We start from the raw sequence: 16,896 nt of genomic DNA on the forward strand, positions 1-16,896 counted from the left end.
TAAAATATGAGATAAATGTATTGCTACAAGGGTCTTAATTGGTCAGTGAAGCTGGGATGGCATTTTACATTCATTGGCTTCGGCTCTCAGGCATTCCTATCACTTCTGAGCAGTCTTTACATTGCCTATTATTTTTCTCACGTGGGAGGGGTTGGGAGAGAGAATTAGATCAACAGTGACAGGTGTAATGTCCCATTAAGTGACTGATTGGTAATTTGGAAAGGGTGAGATTCATATTCGCATTCAGTACTAAAATACCAATATGGTTCCCATGCTCAGTGGCGTAGATGGGGGGCAGCTGCAAGCGCAAGGTAAGTCTTCTTTTTTCTTTATTTTATTCTACCCTGTTTGTTGCCTAACTCCCCCCCCCCCCTGCCCTCGCTCATTGTAGTCTGTAGCCTCCACACACCCTGCTCTTATCTGCAAGGGCCGTCATGGGGCGACAAACTCCTCAGGAATCGCCCCGTGCGGAAAAAGCCCTAGCTACGTCACTGCCCATGCTGCTTGAAGATCCAGAACTGTAACACTCATGGAGGTGCAGTGTAGGAATATATTCTGTTCAGTGAAGGATTCACCCGAAAGATTGAAAGCATTTCTAGTCAGCTCAATCATAAAAGCAGTTAAAAAGTAATCTCTTTTCTCCTTACTCAAGGGTATCCTATCATCCAAAATGTGAAGTTCAGAACATCAATGGGTATCCTTGGTTTGACATTGGTCTATTGTGCATGCAGGAACATAAAAGCAGTACTTACCAAATGTTATGCTCAGAAGCTGTGAAGGGTGCTATAATAGGTCGGGGTGCCGAAAACCAAGGCTGTGTAGTCATGATTCCACCTTTCATCCACTACCTAACGACTACCTGTCCCTTAATCTCACTCTTTTAGGTTCTTCTTTTACCCCTGCTCTCTTTCGTTGTTATTTTGTTTCCTTCTTTCTCTTCCTCATTCTTTCCCCGTTTTATGTTTCTATTTTTCTTGATCTGCGTAAAAGCCTGATGAGGAAAAATAAGTGCTGGGTCTACAAAATGAGTGCTAGTGGGTCCCTCCCACCTATAACACCAGCTCAAATTAAGCACTGCTCAGAAGTGGTCTGAGATGTCTTCAGCAGACAGACCAGGTTGTCACTTATGCAGCCATACACAACAGGAACATGTGCTGTGTGAAGTGCCTATAAGCTGGCAGTATTTGTTCACATGACAGACAGAAGAAGTTATTGCCACACAGAAGGTTTGAAATAGGTCTATTTATAGTGGTATCAAAAAGGAGGAATATAATTACATGCGGTGAAACAGTCCTAGCTAGCAGAAAATCGACCATAAAGCCTTTAACACAGTCAGCTGGCTGGGCGTTGGCCTGGTTAAGTTGATGGCTGTTCGCCACAAGAGGGACCAGAAAATGATAAGCATCAGAGCTGTTTCTTCTTTCATATGTACCAGCATTCATTCACACAGGGTCGACACAGACTATCATTTACCATCTACATTACTTGTTCTGATGAATATCAGAAATAATAAGCAAGAGATCACCTTCACCGTACCCATAAACACAGGATTTAGCAAACATACAAAGTAGAATTGCTCTACTGAAAAAGGTATTCAAGAAAATACTAAATATGCAAAGCCCTAGAATCCATATGAATATTTGCTTACTTTAAGAGCCATACAGTATACTATAGGTAAGAGGCTTGTAAACATACAGTAACATTTTAATAATATTGTGTAGTACACCTAGGCACTCAAATTAATGTCTAGTAGAAAGTAAATATTGAAGAAACCTGACACTTGCTTTGATTTCGATAACGGGTCTGCTACATTTGGACAATCTAAAACATCTGTGTATTTACCCATGTTTCGCCAATATAGTGTGAGTTTTGATTGATTTCTAATGATATTTATTTACTTATTTATCTGTTTCTTAAGTTAGGTGAATCTAAATGAGGGATTGTCGAAATTTAACTGTACCTGCAAAGCTTCTTGAAGCTTGTGAACTTCACTCAAATATTTATTGTGGAAGGATTTTCATGCGAAATATTTCTCTAAGAGATTTCTTCTGCTTCTACATTTTGCAGCAAACCAGTTTTTGCAGGATTTTCCTCCACACATATTGTTGTAAAGTTCACAGTCTCCACAATGTTTCAGAAGCTAGCAAAGCTTTGGAAAAAAATGTCACAAAGTTTTTTGAGTAAAAACTTTGAAACTTCTGACAGCACACTATGAACAAATGTTCAAAAGGGCCAGGTTTCCTCTGGAAAAAAAAACAGAAGTTAAGGAATGGATAGCATAATCTTAGGAAAGAGGGGCATCTTAGATCTTTTTTATGATAAATCTCAAAATGCATCGATTTTTAATTCAAGCAATAGTTAGAAGATCCCTTCTCTAAACAGACATTGGAGGATTTCCAGTACCATTATCCTATGTAAACATGCTTAGAACATGTGTTTCGTTTGTAAAGGAAAAGCACTTGCAGTATGGAAGATACCATTTCAAAAGTTCATGGATTGCATTCATTTGGTATTAAAAGACTTAACATAGAGAGCTGAGAATTTTACAAAGGTCTACCACATTTTTTTAAATGTTGACTGTCATCAAACTTTGAATGATCATAACAAGTGTGGTCTTTAACAATAGTTTGTTGGAAAAGGCACAGGAAAGATCAGTGGAGCAAATGCAAGGCTGAAGCTCATGTGGTTCTTCAAATCCGTGGCTGACCTGTTTAACGAAAAAAACATGCTATGAGTAATTTAAAGAATGTATGCATTGTTTACAGGCCGTTTGGCATTTCTTGCAGCATATTAGAGTTTAAGATAGTGTTAAACCAAGTGAAAAAGCTACCTAGATATAATCACTTAAACAAATGAAGCAATACTAACATTTAGTTTTTGTATGCACAGGAAGAAGGCCAGGTATTAGATCTCCTGCCTGATTTACGGGAATGGGCTATCAAAGGAGGCACTGAGGCTTAATCCACTAGATCTTCTGTGAGGAAGAAGGTGGGATACCTACCATATGGGTATAGTACCGGCAGCCCACTGCCACCTAGCTCACTAAGGCCGGGAATCTTTGACACTTTCAAATATGCATTGAGAACGTGAATTCTTTAATATACAATTGCACATTTACTGAACTGTGTTAGTAAAGCTTAGCCTCGTGCTGCGGTTGGCACAACAAAGCAAGGATTTTAGAAAGTTGTTGAGTGAGCTCCTTTTAGTACTTCTTGTATCAGTGTTTCAACTCAAGGCCTTCTGACATTCCTTCTCACAAAAAGGTATTGGCACCATCTCATTAGTTGTTATCTTTGGGTTTCTATTGTATCATGTGCTCTTGCCCCTATTCACTTGCATTGACAGAAAAATTATAAAACTGTGTGGAAAGTGTAGAGATTATAGTATTACATGCTCCGACTGAGCAAGGGTGAAGCTCTGGTCTGTTAAAACAGCAATTGCTTTATATAATTTGTGATTGCTTTCTGGTATTTTTCATTAAATACATTACACTTTATAGGCTATCCCGAGTATTGGGTTTTGCATTACAACCTATTGCTCATATATGACAGGGGAGAGAAAGAACTGAGGCCCCTAGTCTTATAGGGAGACTGCAGATGTTTTACCATCAGCTTTATGGCAAGAGAACTAACAGATTCACTACCACATTTCGCGTCAACCCAACTATAAATTGTTGCATCCTGTAATCTTGTAGAGGAGGTACTAGTTGGAAGCAACCCTAGGTGGAAATGGGGAATGTTCCTCCTCCCTCAACATTTCAAAGAAGACACCCACTATGGATGGCTGATTGGGAGGGGTATTTTCTACCAGCAACTTTAGAGTTAGGGACAAATATGGAAAGCCACCTACCATGACTCAACAGAGATTTATGGTGTGGATGGGCACACAAGAGTTGGGCCTTTTTTTTTACTTTTGTTTGCTTATTAGTTATATGGCATAATGGATAATTACCCTACACCTATTAGCTGTGGTCCCCCTACATGTGTAATCAAATAATGCATCTATTGTCAGTCCAATCGTCATATTTATATAGTGCCATCACAGCTTTTCCAAACCCAGAGATTTTTAACACTTACGCATTATGTTATACATTTCCAAGTCAAAGAGGATGAAGTGCAGGAAAGTAGTTTACCATAATTATGCCTTTGTTTCAAGGAGCCTGTCCTCGGCACTCCATGACTCAGGTATCAGGGAGATATCAGAGAAGGAGCTCAGCTTGGCAATATCTGCTTGAGGGGCATCCGCTGACCACTTTCCTTCATTCTCTTCCCTATCAGCTGAAATAAGAAAAACAGACACGTTTATTCAGATGCAACTGAAATAGGTGATAGCAACAGAAAGTGTTATACAGAAATGCCTAGTTGAAGAATATATCCAAAGCATCATAGAGCGCTTATAGTGTATCTTGGTGGGGAAATTAACTTTGAAGACACAGTTATGGCACATGTGCTAACAGTTTAGTCATATGAACACAGAAATAATTTTTTTTTTTACTTTTGCTCCATTAATAATGTTGAGTAAGTACAAGAGGATGTGACATTATGGCCATAGCTGGCAACTTTAGAGCAGGAGATACAAATTCAAGTCTAGCGTTGGCTCAAAATCCTGTGATTCTGGGCAAATCACTTAATATCCCCATGCCTGAAAATAAAATGACCGCAACCAGTGCAATTAGTTCTCATGTAAAGCGCTCCAATACCTTCGGATCGAGTTCACACTACATAAAACTGCAAACATGAATCTGCAATCTGGAAAGCGCTTCCCTATCAAAAATCGGTGTCTGCTCCATCATGACAATACCCATCTGTAGTGAAATGGGTTCTGTCAATTTAAACAAGCTGGATTTTTGCTTTTTGGAATACCAGTTTTTGGACTTTTTACTATCAGTGAGCCTCACAACTGGTGTCTTACCCACAGTAATCACATGGTAAACAGACTGTGCATGTTTCCTGCCAGCATCCACTTTTTAAGATAAGGCTGCTGCGAGGCTGCAAGGGCAAGGGGCACATGGCTGGTTACATTTGGGCGTGTGTGCACACTTGTGAGGGCTGCGCGTTTGAGACTACTGTTGTGCACAGCCCGGTAACCGTATACAGGTAGCCTGGAGCAGAGGTGACTGCAGGGTTAGATATTGCTGGAAAAGACCCTGGGTGTGATGCCAACTAGGAACGGAGCTAAGGCTCCCACAGGAGATATGAACAGTGGCTTCTTGATTGTACCATTTTGTAATGTCCCAGTATGCTGTGCAGGAGGGTTGGACCAGAGGTGGAGAGGTGATGTGGACCCCAGGATTGTCCAGGGGTGCCTGGTTTCTATAACTTCCCACCCCAATTTCAAACCTAATGCACAAGGCAGAGATGTTGTTGTTGGAGTTGGACACTGGGACTGGATGGCGGCAACACCATGGAAGGACAAACCTCCTGATACCCTAATGGGCTAAGTACTCTGCCTAGAGTTGATCCCAGGACCAATGGGTCTCTCCAGGACCCAGGAAGCTGGTCCCTTACACCCCCTAAAGACCAGTTGGAGGAGGATCTGGACTTCTTGACCCAAACAAGAGGAGCAGAGCACCAGAGGACAAGAAAAAGAAGAAAGGCTGGTGCAGGAAGCCAGTGGAACCAGCTCCCTGCACAGTGTGCTATCAAAGAGGCTAGGAAGCCTGTTGAATGGGTTCCAAGTGTCTAGGGCTCACCACCAGGGGAAGATGAGGCCAAGATTGCTAAAATCCGCAAAACGGGGCGCGACATATGGACAAAAAAAGGATTTGACCTTTGAACCCCAGCCAAGAAAACAGAATGTGTGGAGCTCTGCTGCAATCTCGGGGGAGAAACCCCCATGGTGGGCCAATGCCTAGGGGTTGGCATGAGCTACAATAATAATTAATGATCTTGGGAGGGAGCATGCATGAGCCACCCTCCCACCCCCAGAGCTCTTGGGTCCTGGGGATCCCAGCCCCTGTGCCGGTTCATGTACAGGAGGACACTGGACCCATTCTCTGAGCCCCCGCTGAGATAGAAGACAGGGGAGTTCCAATGCACACCCCTGAGAAGTGCCTGGGACCCCATTTCTAAGACACGATGTTGCAAGAGGGGGAGCACAGTTGCACCTCCCCAATAAAGAGGAAAGGGGCCCACAACCCCATCTCCAGGCACCCGGCATGGGATCCAACAGGGGAAGAACCACTGCGCTCCCCTCAACGGTGGTGGGCTTGCCCCTGCTCCCCATGCCTGCGACTGCGGAGAATAGGATTGCCACCACACAAAGAACACTCTGTCTTCAAAGAGCTGGCAGGGGAGAAGCAATCTGCTGGCTCCCGCACCCGTAGTAAAGACGGCCGGCCGGGCAGTGAGCTGGCAGGACAGCTGGGGTTGGGCTCCCCGAGCTACCCCCAGTGTAAAGGCAAGTTAGGGTGCCCAGACAGGACCGAGAACCCACAACCAAATAAAAAAACAACACAAAAGCAAGGAAGTTGCGGTCGCAAATGCCTACGCAAGAAAAATAGAACTGAGGCCGCAGCTGCTCATTATGTGGTCATGCTACTGCGAGGGATTGCCCCACAATGCCCTATGGGGTGAAAAAGCCCAAAGTTGGTTGGTTGTTTGGCTGCAGGTTTTGTGGCTTAAAGTGGTTAAAGAATTACTCAGACACATCATGTTGTTTTATAATGTGTTATTCCCAAATATTGTTGATAGTAATTTTTTCATGAATGGTACAATGCTTTATTGCTGGTAATAAATGCGGATGAAACATGGCTATCAGTGTCAGTGAGGGCAGTAATGTTTATTTAACATGTGAATCTCGTCTTTAAGGGGCATATTTACAAGCCCCTGTCACCACCACTACGTCACTTTCAGTGATGATGATAGGGGCCACACCTTATTTACAAGGCAGCGTTAAGCCACTTAACGCGGCTTAAAGCTACCTTGTAAATAAAGCACTCTTTCACTCTATATTTAGTGTGAAAGGGGAGGGCAATGGGTGTTGCTGTGGGCGTTCCACTGCAACTCTCATTGATTTTTACAGTGCCTCCTATTTACAAGGGCAGCAGAAATAGGAGGCAGCGCCAAAATTAAGACCAGGGAAAACCTGGTTATAAACAGGCAAAAGCTTTTCTCCTCGTTTTTGCTGTTTCCATGTGTGCTGCCTTGTGCAGCACACATAGAAACAGTAAATTGCCTATGACTGTTTATGTGCAGGAAGGTCCCTCTTTCTGCACATAGACAATCATTTAAAACAAATGCTGTTTTGCAACTTCTGTGTATACTGCATTAAGCAGCACATATAGAAGTTACAAAAAGGCATTTCAAGATTGTTTATGTGCAGGAATGGGGACCTTCCTGCACATAAACAATCTTCCCCTCAACACAGGCACTCTTGCACTATGGTGCGTGCAAGGGTGCCGGCGTTGGCAGCTAAAGTTAGCATCAGAGCAGGGGTAAACGCAGGGCTGCACCATATTCTAGTAAATATGGTGCAGCCCTGTGTTTCTATAGAGACGAAGCACATCATTAGCCTTCTTGGCTTAACGACACGTTTTGCCACTATTTTGTAAATATGCCCCTTAGTGTGGTAACATTGATAAAGCCAGTAGGCCTGCTTGATTTAACGTGACACTCAATATATGGTTATGTGTTGTATTGTATGGGAGGGGATGCTGTGATTTATAGGGTCAAATGCAATGCCATCAAAGGCATTTCCACCAGCTTCATGCATATTTGTGAATAACTTCATAGTATTAGGTAGTGTGTGTGTAATTAATGTTCTTTTCCTTTTCTAAAGGAAAAGCACAGCCTGGAAAATCATTTATTGAGTGTTGTTATTGCGCACCAGTGAATGGTGATTACTGGTCCACACCACCTCTCCTAAGTAGGCATTGGACTGCTCTGCTTTACTACCCTGGGATAGTCAAGTTCTACAGTGGGGTGCTTGGTTCCCAGTGAGGGGGTAATTGTGGACCTATTACTTGCGCAGGCCTCACATCCTGCACTACTAATAGCCTGGTTTCCTTATATTATCAGTCAAACGTTTGTTGAAATTAATTGACTTTCACAGGTAATTTTCCACCCCGGTATGCTCTGAGAGTTACTCCCATTAAGAGCAATAGTAAATGCCTATTCTTAGAAAGATGTGGGATGGAATCTCCTACACAATCTTGTGGATGTAGGGAACAGGATTATGCATGGAAAAAAATATTTCCCTGTGGAGAAACAAAAAAGGTTTTAACATGTGCATGCACTTCAGAGTTTCAACTCCGCGTGCAGAAATGTGCACAATCAATGAATAAGCATGTGGATAATTCTTGGAGGGCCTGCAACTGTCACTGTTTCCTAGTAGTGTGCCTGGAACTCTTTCTGTATTCCAAAAAAACATAAGAACAACACTCTGAATATTGGTATAAACTTACAGAAGAAAGGGACGGAAGTCCTAAGGGAAGCTCACAAACAAGCATATACAAGTTGCAGAATGGTTTGAGAGCCACCCTTCATTGTGCGATGCAACTGAGATGCTGATCAGTCAAATTAAAAAATAAACAGCAGCAGGAGTTGGCAGCATTTCCGGTATAAAGAATATTAATGAAGCACACGGAATTTTGCAACCCCTGTGAATGGCTATGAACGCAAGGATACAGGCTTTCAAGGGAAAGCAGACCTCCATCCCTATGTTCATATCCTCTGTCCCTATTTTCTGTTTTTTACCAGCTGGTGTCCCATAAAGAGGCATGTTGTTCTTTAAAGGAAAATGGTTCCAGGCAGGAAAGACGTCAGGGGCAGTGGTGTAGGAGCAATGTTCAGAGTGGAGGTGCTGCTGTCAATGTTAACTCAGTGAAGCCATAGGGGTTGTGAAAAGTCAAAGGGTTATACGAAGTGAAGCAAATGACTTGCATCCATGTGGCCAAAGAATGGTGGGTGAACGTGTGCGTGTCCAGTGGTACAGTTTGAGCACATTGCACTAAATAAATTAATAATGTATGGCGCACTGGGGTACTGCTTCTTATATAGAACACATTTTCCATTGAAATGGCCATTAAATGTGCATTAGTCATGCAGCTTTACTGCTAAACCCAAGTATTATGCAAACAGAAACATGCAGAAATAGAGTGTTGGCGCATACTTACTATTTCTGCATTGCACAAGAAAAGTGCATTGGTTTGTTTTGATCTTATTGAAATCTTTGTTTGCATACACCTCAGGTTTACAAAAAAAAGTTCCTCATTTGAAGGCTTCCCTTGCTTCTGATACATTTTGAAATAGTTTTAAAGTTAATTTACAAGTATTTAAATTTTGTTGTGTATCAGAAAATATTTGACCTCCTTCATCCTTTCCTTTCATACTTCTTGTACAACGAAAGAGTTCGGTGTATGTAGGTCTAAATTTTAGAGTTTTACTCTAAAAAGCTATTTAGAATTGGATCCAACCCATCTCTTGGGCCACACACAAGTGAGCAGAAAGTAAATAGTGACCGCCTACTAGTCTGTGAAATATAAAATAGAGGCGAGAGAATGAACTATTAGTCGACGATTCACCCTATGTGAATAAGGACCAGGGGTAGGAAAAGAAATCTGTGTGTTAAGGATATGACTCTGACTCTGACTTTAACCACTACACAACGTAAAAATAGCTTTCAATGTTGGCTTCAGGGGTTAGTAATAATTTCAGATCGTTTGTAGCTGGTGATCAGCATCAGGAAATCACAAAAGTAATTGAGCATTAAGCTATTTTGCAGTAAAGAAGAAGTGGTAGCCTAGAGCAGCCCATCCATGACATGGCATATAGGCCCAGGCTTGTGCGAGTGACGGAAACAATGAAGCTCATTGGAGCGAAGAGTGGTTCACAGGACCAGGAAGTACTGTGATGAGAACTACAAGTGTTAGAAAAGGTTTATTTATCAGAGCTTCAGGGATCAATTTTTGCTCTAGGAGTTACATCAAAAAATGTATGGTACTAATGTGTTATGTATTTATACTAGACAGACAAAAAAGTGGTTCCTTTTCATATACGTAATTGAGCTATTCAGCCATAAACTATTTTATTAAAAGAAGCTGTGGCACAACAATGAAACTTCTGTAGCACAACACAACATACAATGACAGTACCTAACCATACCAAACTAACCTTCCAGGATATAATGTACAGTATCATAACATAACTTAATATATAACATAACATGAACACAGCATAATAAGTCAAGTCAAGTCAAAGAATCTTTATTCGGTGATTAAAAAACACCATAAAAGCACACTCATATTTACATGTTAAAAAGTCATTAAACATTTCAGGGTTCTTTGTACAGTGAATTAACAAAACATAAATACAACAATATAGCCATATTTAACACTTAAAAGTTAAAGTAAAAACATTTCAGTCTTCTCCTCTAGTAAGCCTTAAACGAAGTGCTACCTTGATAAAGTTCATAATACTACACAGTGTTAGGGGTTCCTCAGCTTTCTGTAAGAATACAAGTGCCTCCCTAGCGAGGACCAAATTAGCATTTTTCAAAATATTTACAAGGTATCTGCGTCTGGGCATTGAGTAAAAGGGGCAGAGTAGAACAAAATGAAGGGAGTCTTGCGGAGACCTGTTGTCGCAGCCGCAGGGCCCCTTCTGTTCTATTGATGTAGCAAACCCCGCTGGTGATGCCAACATAAATGGGAGAAGGTTCAATCTGAAACGGCACATCAGGAACCTATCCTGTGCATTGTACATGAGGAACAAGTATGGCTCCATACCTTCCACGCTCTTCACTAGGTGATGGGCCCTCACTGTCTTTTTGCACCCTTCAGCCTCATCTCTGCGTAGGTTTTTCCGCTCTAGAAAAATTCTCCCTACATGCAGTTTATTCTGGGCTACAATAGTTACAGGATGAGTAAAGAGGTTCCCAAAACATAGCTCCTCCAGGGTATTCTTCACATAAAGGAGCCAGGGGATGCGCATACACTTGTCCCTTTTTAGGCAGTCCGATAAGATTTCTCTACTAAGTGTCGCATCAGGATTGTACCAGATTTTTAACCAAGCGATAATAGGCCTCAATTTTATCAAATCTTCTATATATGGTCTCCCTAGCTCCCTATGGGCAATCAAACCAGCAGTACTTTGTGGTACCCTCAAGAGTGATTTCAGATATTTATTTTCTTCACGTTGGATACTAGTGGTATTGACAAAGCCCCATACTTCTGCCCCGTAAATTACCTTGGAGCATGATACTGAGCTGTACAGATTTATCACCTGTTCCGGGGACCATCTTCCTAGCCTCCTGCCATAGCTAGCAATTGCCCCGTTAGATGCAATCATTTTACCACAACGTTCCTCCACCAGGGTATCAAACCGCAGGGCACCATCGAATGTTACACCAAGGTATGGAAACGTTTTGACCTCTTCCACAATGTGGCTCCCTATTTTGTATGTAAATTTAGAGGTGGTTTTTTTCCCCGCCAGGAGCACATAGGATTTACTCAGATTTACAGAAAGGTCCAGGGCACTCATGAACCTAACAAAACCATCAATCAGGATTTGTAGGCTCCTTGGTGTCCGTGCGATCAGTACCGCGTCATCTGCATAAAGCAGAACAGGAATATGACGCGACCCAACCCTTGGGCAATCTGCCCTCAGACCCAACAGAAACTGCTCCAAATTATTAATATAAAGGGAAAACAAAAAGGGAGCAAGAATGCAGCCTTGTCGGACTCCACTCTTACAGGGAAAAGAACTAGTCAGCCCCCCCTCCCTATTAAAGCGGACTTTGGCGGTGGTGTCACTGTGCAGTTCCCTCAATATATTAATTAGACCACTCTCTATCCCCATACTAAGCATCATGCCCCACAATTTTTCCCTATTGACGTGATCGAATGCTGCTGCCAGATCCATGAAACCCATGTAAATGGATTCATCACTAGCCATGGTATACTTGGCAGTCAGCAAATAAAGGTTCAGGCACTGGTCACTAGTGGACCTCCCTGCCCTAAATCCGTATTGAGTGTCCGAGAAGATGTTTTTTTCCTCGGTCCACTCGGACAGTCTATTAAGAATTGCCCTCCCCAAAAGTTTTGCTGACACATCAATCAGGGAGATCGGGCGGTAGCACTTTGGGTCATCCCTGTTGCCCTTTTTGAAAATCGGCACAATTACTGCCGTGGACCAAGACGGGGGCAGGCCACAGATGATAGCAGTATTAATAACCCTTGTCATTAGGGGAGCCCAGAGTTCGATGTTACTCAAAAAAAGATCAGGGGGGATTCCATCAGGCCCCGGAGCTTTATTTTTGGTCAGGCCCTCAATCCCTGCAATGATCTCCTTAATGGAGAATTCTACCAGTGGAGCCTCAGTTGGAATGGCCGGTAGGTCTACAGTAGAACCAGGCTCATGATTGTACAGGCCCCTATAGTGGTTGACCCACTGCTCTGGGAGAATATTGGCCCCTATATCCGGGGTATCTTTTTCCTGGAAAGTTGGGTTATTAATTATTTTCCAAAAGCCTGCTAGGTCCTTTCTTTCCCCCGCTTCTCGTAAATCTGCCCATGCTTCCGCCTGCAAGGCAAGTTTCCTCCTCTTAATTTCCTTTTTATAAATTTCTCTGCACACCTTAACTTTGTGGGGGACCCTTGGTTTAGTTTTAAGGCAGCTTTTCAGCTCCCTCAAAGCTTTAGAGCAGTCTTTGTCGAACCATCGGGGATTCCCGTGGTTCTTAAATGGGACACTAGTCTTTAGCAAACCATCGACCAGATTAGCGATCTGGTCGAAAGCTTCCATTATCCTCGGTCCGCGGACTTCTGTGTCCAAACAATCATTAATAGCAAGTATGCCTGCGTCCACCAGGCCCTTGTAGAACTTTTCCCCGTCTATTTTAGCCCATTTTAGTCTCCTGCCTTGGTCTGTTGCTCTCTCAGTGAAGGTGCGTTGAACTCTAATACTTAGACCCACCATATACTGCAGCTCCAAAACAAGAGGGTTATGGTCACTAAAGCCACTCCATTCGATCCCTACACTAGTTGTCTTATTAATTAAGGACCTTGAGACCAGAATGTAATCTATGAAGGAAGAGCATCCTCTACCCTTAAATGTGGGGGGGAGTGTGCCATCCTCCTGCATCCCTACCATATTAATGGTGTGTTCAAGGTCATATTTAAACCGTAAGATTCTGAAAGCTGAGCCCAACGGCGTATGAGAGAAATGCGGTCCCTTCTCCATAGGGCATCGGGACCAATCTGTGCTTATTTGGATCAGTACCGGGCACAAGTGGCAATTATAATCTCCCATAACCACCAACCCATGTGGCTGCCCATTTTTTTGGCCTGTTATGACCTGGCCCAACCTATTATCTAATTCAGTAACAAGAGAGATGTTAGATCCCGCTATCTCGTTGTTATAAAGGTTTACTGCAACAAATCTAAGACCTTTCCCAGTGAACCTGACTGCCTGAATCCTGTGGGAATTCCAATCAAGGCAAGTGTAACTTCCCGGAAGGCTCAGATCTATATAAATAGCTAAACCTCCCATGGCTCTCCCTGATCTTGATTTTTGAGCAGGAACAAAAAAACACTTATACCCTTGCAGATGGAAATTATTCTCCTGGGCCCAGGTCTCCTGCAGACAAATTACATGGAATTTTCTGATATAGTCAAGCCACTCTTTGTTATTAAATTTCCCAGCCAGGCCAGCTATATTCCATGAGATGATTTTTAGTGCCTCACCCCCCTGGACCCCTCCTCCCTGTGACCCACCAGGTGATTCTCGCACTTGTTTTCCCAATTCCGGTCCCTGTGCGTCACCTATACATGCAATATCTACAACCCTAGGTTCATCCAGCACATAACTCCGGGCGCAACTTGATGACTTTTGTTTTGCCTCGGGGCTGTGCTTCTCCCACTCAGCATTTGGAACCCCTCTACCCCCTATACCCCATATACCATTATCTCTTTGTCAATCTACCCCCTCAAGACCATCCAGGCAGTGGAACCGATTGAATGTGTGGAAGGGTAGCTCTGGGCGGCTAAATAATGGCCTGGGATTGAACTCGTGATGAACACCCCTTCGACCCACCCTTTCCCAGTTGTCATATGAACGGGTCACGTGTACAGGGGCTGGGGTGGGGGGAAAGAAGAAAGACACATGAAGTGTTTGAATTGTTGTTACCTGTGATCTATTCTTTCCCTGGCATATGTGAGCAACTGTTCCAGCATCCCTGAAGCTCACCAATATGCAATCCCCTATGATGGATTTGCGTGTTCTCCCTATCCAAGGCACCCTTCTGACCATTATGATCTCATTGCTTAAGTGTACGGGTAAGGGTCTATTCAAATTTAGCCACTTAATCACCCTACTTTTCAGAGCACAGAAATCCTCGGCTTCACCTGCCTCTAGTGGTGGGACGCCCGCCATGACTACTGTAAAGTCATTCGCCTCTGGTGGTAAATTGGGTCTACGTGGCCTGGGGGGAAGCTTCATTAGTGGAGTAGGTGCAACACTATCTGGGGGCTGTACCGGGGGAACAGCATTTGCAGGGGGTATAGGTCCTATGGGGTTAGGTGGCTTATTTGGGGCAGGGTTATTCCTCTGGGTTTGTGGTGGGGCGGCCGCAGTTGCAACCTGTGAGGGAGCAAGATGCATAACACTTTTTGGAGCTGTTGGGGTGGCAATAGGTTTAGGAGCCCTCTCATGAGAATTGGCCGGATTTTTCATACTGCTTAGTGTAGCCTCAAGAATGGTTAGTCTGATTTCCACTTTTTTGATGCTTTCACTAATTGGTAACAAAAGTGACCTAAGCAGGAATTCCAAATTACCCAGCGGAGCAACAGAGAGGGGGGCATTAACAATGTCGCTAGCCGTCTCTTTAGTCAGGACGGGAGCCACACCATCCTGTGCAGCGGGTTTAGAATGTAAGTCAGCCACCGTTGTCACAGTTGATATGGAGGGTTTGGATGACTTCCCAAAATCAGAATGAGGGATCTTTGGTTTGTTTTTAGCCTGGGCACCCCTCGACTTCCTCCTACGTTTGTTTGGTGGGGGCCCAAAAACCCCTTGTGCTACAGCTATTTTAGGTTTGGCTTTCCTAGACTTTGATGCTGGGGGCGGTTGAGAAATTAAGTCAATCGTCCCCCTACTTGGGCTTGTGCTACTCACTGGGGTTGAGCTCATAAGTACCACTGGGGGCGTTTTTGTAACATCCCTAAGCAGGATCGGAACATCTTCATTTAGTGTCAAGTCTTCGCTAGGTGTGGGAGGATAGTCTCCTAGAGGTCTACCTTTCAAATTATCTATAGAGCGTCTCCGCTCAGCTCTGAGCCGGCTTAATGTGTTCTCCTTGTCCCCATCTCCCCCCGCCCGAGGAAAGTAATTCTCTAAGGTCATATTTTTTGTTCCTGCCTGCCTTATGGGGGTACTTTCCTTTACCGGGGACGGCATGGTATCTTAGAGTGTGATGATAGCTATGTGGCAATTTATCAGCTTGTAGTGCTAGGGACTTGATGGCAAACGGCAGAACCAAGAGGGAGGCCCAGCCCGGCCTACTCCGGCCTATGACGGCCACAGACGGCCCCGCCCTTGTCCCGGGCTTCTCCCGGCGCCCTCCCGCGCGCTCCCGCGCAGCGGGATCCTAGTGCAAAAATAAAAGAGAAGGAGGTGGGGCGGGGGGCGTGGCAGTCAGGGAGAGCGACCCAGGTGTTGTGGGTTGACCTCACGCAGGGGCTCCTGGGAGTTGGAGTCCCTGCGGGTCCGCTCGCAGCCCTGTACTTGCCTGCCAAAGCCCAGAGTCCGGTGTCCAAGATCAGAGCCCCTCTATGCTCAAGGCGCCTCTCTCCACACCGCGAAGCGGGACCCGCGGAGCGGGTCCGGCGAGGAGCTGCGGCAGAAGAAAAACACCACAGGTGCAGGGAACAGCCCACGGCGAAGTCCAGGCAAACAAGGTATCCCACGTCGATCAGGAAGGGGGCTGCTTTCAAGTGCTAGGGCGGGGGCGTGGCAGTCAGGGAGAGCGACCCAGGTGTTGTGGGTTGACCTCACGCAGGGGCTCCTGGGAGTTGGAGTCCCTGCGGGTCCGCTCGCAGCCCTGTACTTGCCTGCCAAAGCCCAGAGTCCAGTGTCCAAGATCAGAGCCCCTCTATGCTCAAGGCGCCTCTCTCCACACCGCGAAGCGGGACCCGCGGAGCGGGTCCGGCGAGGAGCTGCGGCAGAAGAAAAACACCACAGGTGCAGGGAACAGCCCACGGCGAAGTCCAGGCAAACAAGGTATCCCACGTCGATCAGGAAGGGGGCTGCTTTCAAGTGCTAGGGCGGGGGCGTGGCAGTCAGGGAGAGCGACCCAGGTGTTGTGGGTTGACCTCACGCAGGGGCTCCTGGGAGTTGGAGTCCCTGCGGGTCCGCTCGCAGCCCTGTACTTGCCTGCCAAAGCCCAGAGTCCGGTGTCCAAGATCAGAGCCCCTCTATGCTCAAGGCGCCTCTCTCCACACCGCGAAGCGGGACCCGCGGCAGAAGAAAAACACCACAGGTGCAGGGAACAGCCCACGGCGAAGTCCAGGCAAACAAGGTATCCCACGTCGATCAGGAAGGGGGCTGCTTTCAAGTGCTAGGGCGGGGGCGTGGCAGTCAGGGAGAGCGACCCAGGTGTTGTGGGTTGACCTCACGCAGGGGCTCCTGGGAGTTGGAGTCCCTGCGGGTCCGCTCGCAGCCCTGTACTTGCCTGCCAAAGCCCAGAGTCCGGTGTCCAAGATCAGAGCCCCTCTATGCTCAAGGCGCCTCTCTCCACACCGCGAAGCGGGACCCGCGGCAGAAGAAAAACACCACAGGTGCAGGGAACAGCCCACGGCGAAGTCCAGGCAAACAAGGTATCAATAAGTCAAGTAAAACCTGGACCCAGAATCTGGAATTCCCTGCACCTTCTGTATCACTGCCCTCATGTGTTCACTGA

The 16,896-nt window shown here is 45.1% G+C and overlaps 1 protein-coding gene across 2 annotated transcripts in view; it reads right to left on the bottom strand.

Moving 5' to 3' along the window:
* Positions 1-1,227: 1,227 nt before the first annotated feature.
* Positions 1,228-16,896, bottom strand: part of LOC146862412 (uncharacterized) — a 568,567-nt gene continuing 552,898 nt past the window's right edge. For both annotated transcript variants that reach the window (XM_085641608.1, XM_085641609.1), the window contains 2 exons: positions 4,133-4,277; positions 1,228-2,707 (listed from right to left, as the gene is read on the bottom strand). In XM_085641608.1, coding sequence (XP_085497734.1) covers positions 4,138-4,277 — 140 coding nt within the window. In that variant the 3' untranslated portion in view covers positions 1,228-2,707; positions 4,133-4,137. The remainder of the gene's footprint in view (positions 2,708-4,132; positions 4,278-16,896) is intronic.

The sequence above is a fragment of the Triturus cristatus genome, chromosome 2_2 (genome assembly GCF_964204655.1).
Source record: "Triturus cristatus chromosome 2_2, aTriCri1.1, whole genome shotgun sequence".
Classification (NCBI taxonomy): domain Eukaryota; kingdom Metazoa; phylum Chordata; class Amphibia; order Caudata; family Salamandridae; genus Triturus; species Triturus cristatus.